This window comes from Pyxicephalus adspersus, chromosome 3 (assembly GCF_032062135.1).
Source record: "Pyxicephalus adspersus chromosome 3, UCB_Pads_2.0, whole genome shotgun sequence".
In the NCBI taxonomy this organism is placed as follows: Eukaryota; Metazoa; Chordata; class Amphibia; order Anura; family Pyxicephalidae; genus Pyxicephalus; species Pyxicephalus adspersus.
The window spans coordinates 73,824,158-73,831,524 of NC_092860.1; the positions used below are offsets into that span (position 1 = coordinate 73,824,158).

The 7,367-nt window shown below is 35.0% G+C and overlaps 1 protein-coding gene across 1 annotated transcript in view; it reads right to left on the bottom strand.

Moving 5' to 3' along the window:
* Positions 1 to 514: 514 nt before the first annotated feature.
* DUSP4 (dual specificity phosphatase 4) overlaps positions 515 to 7,367 on the bottom strand; it is a 16,602-nt gene continuing 9,749 nt past the window's right edge. The window contains exons 3-4 of the mRNA XM_072405244.1: positions 6,192 to 6,411; positions 515 to 6,038 (exon numbers count right to left, since the gene is read on the bottom strand). Coding sequence (XP_072261345.1) covers positions 5,662 to 6,038; positions 6,192 to 6,411 — 597 coding nt within the window. The 3' untranslated portion in view covers positions 515 to 5,661. The remainder of the gene's footprint in view (positions 6,039 to 6,191; positions 6,412 to 7,367) is intronic.

A 7,367-nucleotide genomic window follows, 5' to 3' on the forward strand; every position in this document is an offset into this window, starting at 1 on the left:
AGTCTTTTTAGAAGCCTGGGCTTTGATCCACAGCATATAAAGTATGAGACTGCCCTCTGAGAGTGAGAATAGTATGTTAAGTGGGATGAAAAATGGGCTAAGATTTTTGATACTTTTTTGAAGGATTCTGAAGCAGCAGTAGTAGTTGTGCACTTTACAAGAGCTCATGATGTGAACCCTTGAGGGCAAATGGCATGGAGGCAAGGTATGGGAAGTGTGGTGGACATATTTGGGAGTGACATTGTGGGTCTCCTGAAGAAAAGTATATAATCTGCGAATAGGTGGAGATTGAGCCTTGACACAAACAGTTGTGTTCAGAATAGCAGTGTGTTAAAAATTTTTTACTGCTATTATTCTGAACACAACTGTACATTTTGAGCATTCAGAAAGCTCAGTAAAGTATTGCAAAACAACAATCACTCAAAGTGGAGCAACCCATGGCAGTCAGACTTCAATTTACCTTAACTAATGTTTAATTTGCTAAATAAATGTTTACAAAAAATATGGATACAAATTTACATTTTTTAAATTAGCTTTTATTTTTTCTTCAAACAATCTTTCAGGCAATAAATAAACATTTTAAATAATCAGAAAACAAACATATATACACTCCATACAGCTGCCCTGATACAGAATGAAATAAAACACCTAAAATGATGACAAAATACTCACACTAAAATATAGAAATATGGTATTGCATTGATTTTATAATCTCATGCTTCCAGTGGTACAGACTAGTCTCCCTACCCTCCCACACACATCTTCCTGCAGAAATTTTACCAGATTTAAATGAATGGTCTTCTCAACTTCATTTTTTCTGCAGAACACTACTTACAGGTAAAATTTTAAAATATATATTTTCACGTGGTAAAGCACTTCAGCTACAACTAAATTACAACATCCATAACGCTTATGTCTCTGGAATCTGGTAATCTGGAAACTTTATTTTAAAAATTCTACTGCTTATAAATGGGATGCATTCAAAACATTTAAATCATTTTGGCTGGTCAGACATGCTACAAAGATAGCAGACACACTAGCACTTTTTATGGTAAGCAGGAAAATAAATCAAGTGATTTGCATTCATCAGTTTTTATAATTTAAAGCCTTGGTCTTCTTTGTCTATGTTGAGCTGGATAATGTGCCATCAGGATTATGTTGATAGCAGCCTGATGTATGGAAGGGGGGAAATGTTCCCTCTCCAGACTCCAGCAGAAAGCTTATGGAGGGTTCTCATAATCCTCACATGGGGTAGAACATGTGTCTTCATAAAAAAAAAAAAAAAATAATCTGACATGTTGAAAATTTGTATGATACAGTGCATAAAGACTCAACCATCACAGCACATGTATGTAAACCAATGTTATTAAAGGACCTGAAACCTTATGTCCATTAGTATGCCAATGTAAAAGTTCCCTAGAATGGATATATTATATGTTGAAAAAAATGCTTCACTATATCAATTTATGGTGGAATTTTTTTCCCTGCTACATCTCCCACCAGGCCAACTGGTTTACTGTTTCCCCTCCTACCCAAAGTTTACTGGCTAGCTTTGAAGCGAATGTTGAAAAAAGTGTTGTGTTTCTGCATTTAAAGTATGTTTGGAATGCACGTCAAAGTCAGGTCAGTAGAATCCCATTGAGCAATGCAAGTCAAACACATCCTTTGCCTGTCAAATACTGTGCTTGCCATTTAAACCCATGCATTTGTGTTTGAATAGCTATTCAAATGCAAATGTGTTTACCAATCAAACAATAATGCCTTTTATAATAAAAGGCATAATTTGAAAAGAAAATGGCAATCAATGCCCAAATAAGACATCATATGATGTCTTGACTAGGAGAGACGTCAATGACTAGGAGATTATTTTACCAGCTCAGTTCCTGGAATGCAAATCCAATGAACTGTGGGCATATAGTACAGTATTCCTTTAAACATATTATTCAAACCATGTAGGGAAGCAAACATTGCATTGGGCTAGCAGGCAGGGAATCTGTATCTTTTTACTATACCTGGGAATATGTTCCTTAGTCTGTGACAAAATGTGTGGGTGGCTGTATACAGCACCTGTATATCTTGGCTTCCAAGCCAACACCCTATGCAGACATCCAGACATATATCTATCCTACTGATGATCTCTACATGGGCCCTGAACAGTAAAAGTACACAGAAATCTGAATCTTTAGTCAGAAAACTGAATTCCAAAATAAAAACAGAAAAATGTAGGATTACTTAACTTGCCTACCATTGATTTAGTATTTTGCAAAGCTGCCTTGCAGTGTCTGCTCAATGATACTCTGGCAAATTTTTGGCAAGGGATGCCAACAGCATTAACTTTACAGCTAAAACCTTTCATCTATACAAACTTAGTAATACACCTAACCACTGACTGGGAGTACAGTCTTCTCTTGGAGCATTCTGTAGCAATACAGAAATGTTATTTTCAGCATAACCACATTAAATAAGGAAAATGCAATACTTGACCACTATTCTGCAGCAATGGACTGTGATATAATAGAACCGACTCTCTTTGGCCAGCTAAGCGCAAGGTGCAGAAGATCATTTAACAATTGAATGACAAAGGTATGTATGACAAGAAAGGTAGCGGGATTTTTAATAAGCAGCTTTATCATGCCTGTAATTTAGCTTTGAATCACATATACAGAATCTATTCACATCCCCCATCCCTAACACTGAGGAAAATGTAACAAGTGTAAAAAATAACCATCTTGTGATAGAAATAACTAAACCAGCTTGTAATGCATACTTTAATGTAGGGCTAATCGCACAGAATTTTAGCTACCACATTTCAATTTAAGCAAAATCAGTGCATGATGAATTCTGATTGACCCACTGCTCTTTGCCATTCTAAACACTGTTTAAATTGTGCTGATGACTAAGAAATTTCCTTTCTAATCACCGAAAGAATTTTATGATTATAAAAGCCAAAATGACTTGTGTTATAGACCAAAACTCAAGAGCATGCCAACATTCACTATATCCATTACAACCAATCAACCTGGTTTTAACTTGTGGCATGCTCCTAAAGTGTTTTTTGACTACTGCATCCCTACTATTGTAGATTTAGTGAGCATTAATTATACATTGGAAGAAAATTACCAGAAAAACCGGAATATGTCTATTCTGCTCAGATTTGATTATATACACATACGTTGGGAGTTGCAGAAGGAGAAAAGAAAAAATTTTATTTCCATGGGAAAAATAAATTAACACATAAAAATACTAATACATTTGATGTCCCAAATTTCTTTTAGCAACAGATTGTAATCCATGCAACATTTCTAATATCAGAAGCCATACATTTTTATGGATACCTTCAAATATAAATAGGGCAATATGTAAAAGATTATAGAAGCACTTCTTTGTATCTACTTCCTTTCAAAGACACAAAACACTACAGGTAAAATTAAAGATGCAATTACATTTTCAAAATGATATTTCAAAAGCCTACCATGCATCTTCAGGGGAAGACTATATGAAATAGAACAGAGCAAAAACTGCCTTTATTATGATGTCCAAGTCAGACTTTGAGTTTACCTAATCAACAGGAAAATTAATGGTAAACCATGGTCATATTTTGCTTTTGTTGGTCATGCAGATTACAATTTAGAGCATTGTTTCTCAACTAGGGTTCCATGGAACTCTTGAGTTCCTCCAGAGGTATCTAGGGGTTCTTTGAGCAATGAACACTTTGTGCCTTACAGTTTAAGTGACCGCAATGATTTTTGGCCATCTGAAAGGGTGACATTCTTCCCACTAGCCAGCAAGGTAAGAGTCATTCTTCACTTTGAGCAGTGGATATAGTAATTATAGCAAGGGTACATGAAAGGTATTTTAAGTGTTCCCCCATGACGGAAAGGTCGAGGAAAGCCGATTTAGGTAATTAAATTTGATGGCCATACCTGATTTACAATGTGGAAACATTGGAAATTAAAAAAAAATTGGTCTTATATTATTATTCAAACCTTTTAAAAGTTAATCTGTGCCCACAAACCATGTATATATTCTTAATCCATGACCTATCTAGCTGTGGTAACTGTGATAGTATTCATTTTCTAAGGTCCTCAAAAATCACAAATTGGGCTTTAATTTGGTTTCTAAACATTCACAAACATATGCTGGATATTTGTTTTTGAGAGCTGGCAGGTTACCAAGATCTGATAAAATATATCCACTGACTGGGTGTGAAAACTTTTTAGTCAATATTTACAGAGTAAAAAACATTTTTGTGCACTGCTGAATTACAAAGTGCCAAAGAACAGAACTGATTTGTCCTCCAGATATGATGAATCAAGATGGAGTTCAATGTGCCATTTCAGCCTTTTGGGAAATATAGATCAACAAACTCAAAATATGGCAAAAGGTTTTTAGTATGAGTATTTTAAATGACTCCTGAAGTACTGTTCAACTTTAACTTCTCTTCCATTCTCCCCAGCTAACAATTTATAAAGTTCTTGACTATTAATTTGTTCTCACTATTTAAACAGAAGACATCAAAAAGGCAGCTTATATGAAGGCATTAAAATATTACTATATGAGAAGACTATGAAAATGAACTTATAATGCCCATTTCCTGATTGAGCAGAAAGGTAAAGGTCAGATTATAAAACCTAACACTGATGAAAATACTCAGGTAAAATGTATATGCTACCTTTTGAATTATAGGTCCATTGTGTTTCCAAACTGACAGAGTTGCTAAGATCTGCAACGCCATAAAGAGGCATGGCTAGCTGAAACTATACATAGCACTAAAGAATTGCAAATGATGCAGCAGACTGGCATCTATAAACATACAATTACATATTGATGGTATGAAGAGTGTGTTATCAACAGTAATCCAATCAGGAACAACTGTCTAAAGCATTATATATCATTTTTAAATCTGCATACTGAAAGCTTATAACACAAGTATAACATATCCAGTGTCTTTTTTCCAGAATCCAAAATTATGCCCAATAAAGGCTAGCTTATAGTAAGAACATGCCAAGAACATTTATAATCCATCTTGTATCATAGGTATAAAGCACTAGAGAAATGCATACAGAACACAGGTCTAGTTCCAAGCTTGAACTTCAGCAATGATGGCTAACAAGAAAGTCCAGTGTAATCTTTGTTGTGCTCTTAATTACAATATCTAGTAACTTTGACGTTCCAAAATTGTTGCTTTTCCCTTATTGCATTTTGATACTTTGGAGGACAGAATACAAAATAATTTAAAATACAATACCAGATTGAAATTGAAGGAACATATAAATAAAAATAGGCACTTTGGGAAAATGAAAAAATTTCCCAAACTTTATTTGCTTTAAGACAAAAAAGCTGCCCTGAAGCCACTTCGTTGAAAAGAAAAAAAAGAAAAAAAACCTAAAAAGTTATAAATACAAGGTAAACATGAAATATCCATGTTTATATATAAATATTTATAATAAAAGTTAAAATAAAAGCTGAAATAAAAGTGAAACTACACCTCAAATCCTCAAATGGCTTTGAAGATGGAAAACTGGTAAATAATTATTGCTTGTGGGGTTCCCCCTATTTTAGGTTTTACATTTTCTGCAATGTAGGTTCATCTCTATATAAAAAGTCTTTTGGGCTTAAAGTGGCCCTGAAGTCAGTTTGCTTGTTGTATTCCATTCCTTTCTAGCAACTGGGCGAAGTTGTGATAGGACTGTGAAGATAAGGGAGGCTGTTTGAAGCTGCTACCGACACAGGAAAGCTGAAGACGAAAGGAGATGTGGGCGAGGAGGATGCCTTACTACGTTCCAAAAGTGTGGCAGAGGGACTGGCAGCCTCTGTCGCACAAGTAGTGGTCAAGACCTGAGATTCAAATTGTAGAAGTTGTCCCATGAAGCTGAAGTTGGGAGAGATTATACTCCTACGTTGCTTGACAAATTCAAAAGCCTCTTCCAATTTTACCCTTTTCTTCATCATCAAGTAGGCCAAGCATATGGTAGCAGACCGGGAAATTCCAGCTTGGCAATGCACAAGTACACGTCCATGGTTATCCTTGACAGAATCTGGGGAAAGAAAAAACCTTTTATAAAGTATCAATAGAAAAGCTGTGGTAATCCTCACATATATGTAATGTTCCCAATAAAGACAACACTGTGATAGCCAAAAATATATAAACACAACAGCAACACTTTGGATAATATAAAAGTAACACTTACCGATATATTCAATTGCCTCCATGAACCAGGAGCTAATGTCAGCTTTATGGTTGTCTTCTACAGGAATACATTTATACTGAAAATGGCCTTCAAAATGGTTGGGACAGTCGGAAGATACGTTCAGTAAGGCTGTGATACCCAGGGCATCCAACATGTCTCTTCGGGCAGCATGATAAGCACTACCAATGTAAAGGAAGGGCAGGATGTCCACTGGACCACCCTGTTCAAAAAGGAAACACAAAACAATTAGTTAAGCTAAACAGACCAACTTAACATTGTCTTTCCTACTTTTGGAAAACTTGCAAAATACCTTAAATCTTGTCTTATTTGTTTATATATATACATATATATATATATATATATATATATATATATATTTTTTTTTTTTTTAACATGCTTCCCCTATTTATCTTGCTATGTGACATTGCAAAAAGAATCCAAATCAATGAAACATGTAAAAAATGATTATATAGCATATCAATTGAAAAATGAATGGTACAATTACCATAGCAATAATGGCTAACGAGCTTAGGGGTGAAAGGAAGGAAGAATAATTAGAACCGATTTAGCTAAGTGTTAAATATAAATAAACTTAATTAAAATTAAAACAAAAAACTTTTTACTTTTACTTGCAAGGTTTCTTTAACTGCAGCAGCTCTTACACTAGCTGCTAGCTACTATATTAGTGACTTTGTAAATAGTTACAAATTTTATTGAATGAGTGGTAACAGTGATAATTCACTAGCTGTAGTGTGTATCTCGTGTCCCCCCCCCCCTCTGATTCCCACTTATATTCAAATTGAGTGTTTCCATTATGGCTCTGCTAGAGATTTGGCTACATTTCCCCCACGGCACTTAATAAATCAGTGTACAAAATAAAGGCATTCTAGGCATTTACAAATCACAAAGTAATATTTACTTTTATATGCAAATTAGTCATAAGGTTATTGGTAATTAATTACTACATACAAACAGATTCATTTGGTTTAAGCATGCAGCTTATACTAGCTGCACAATTGCTGATGTCTACATTCCTCATGTCCTACAACAAAATGTACCGTATTTTTCGGACCATAAGACGCACTTTTTTCCCCCCTAAAGTGGGGGGAAAATCAGGGTGCGTCTTATGGTCCGAATGCATATTTTTTTACTTACCTGTATCCCCGCCGGTCCCCG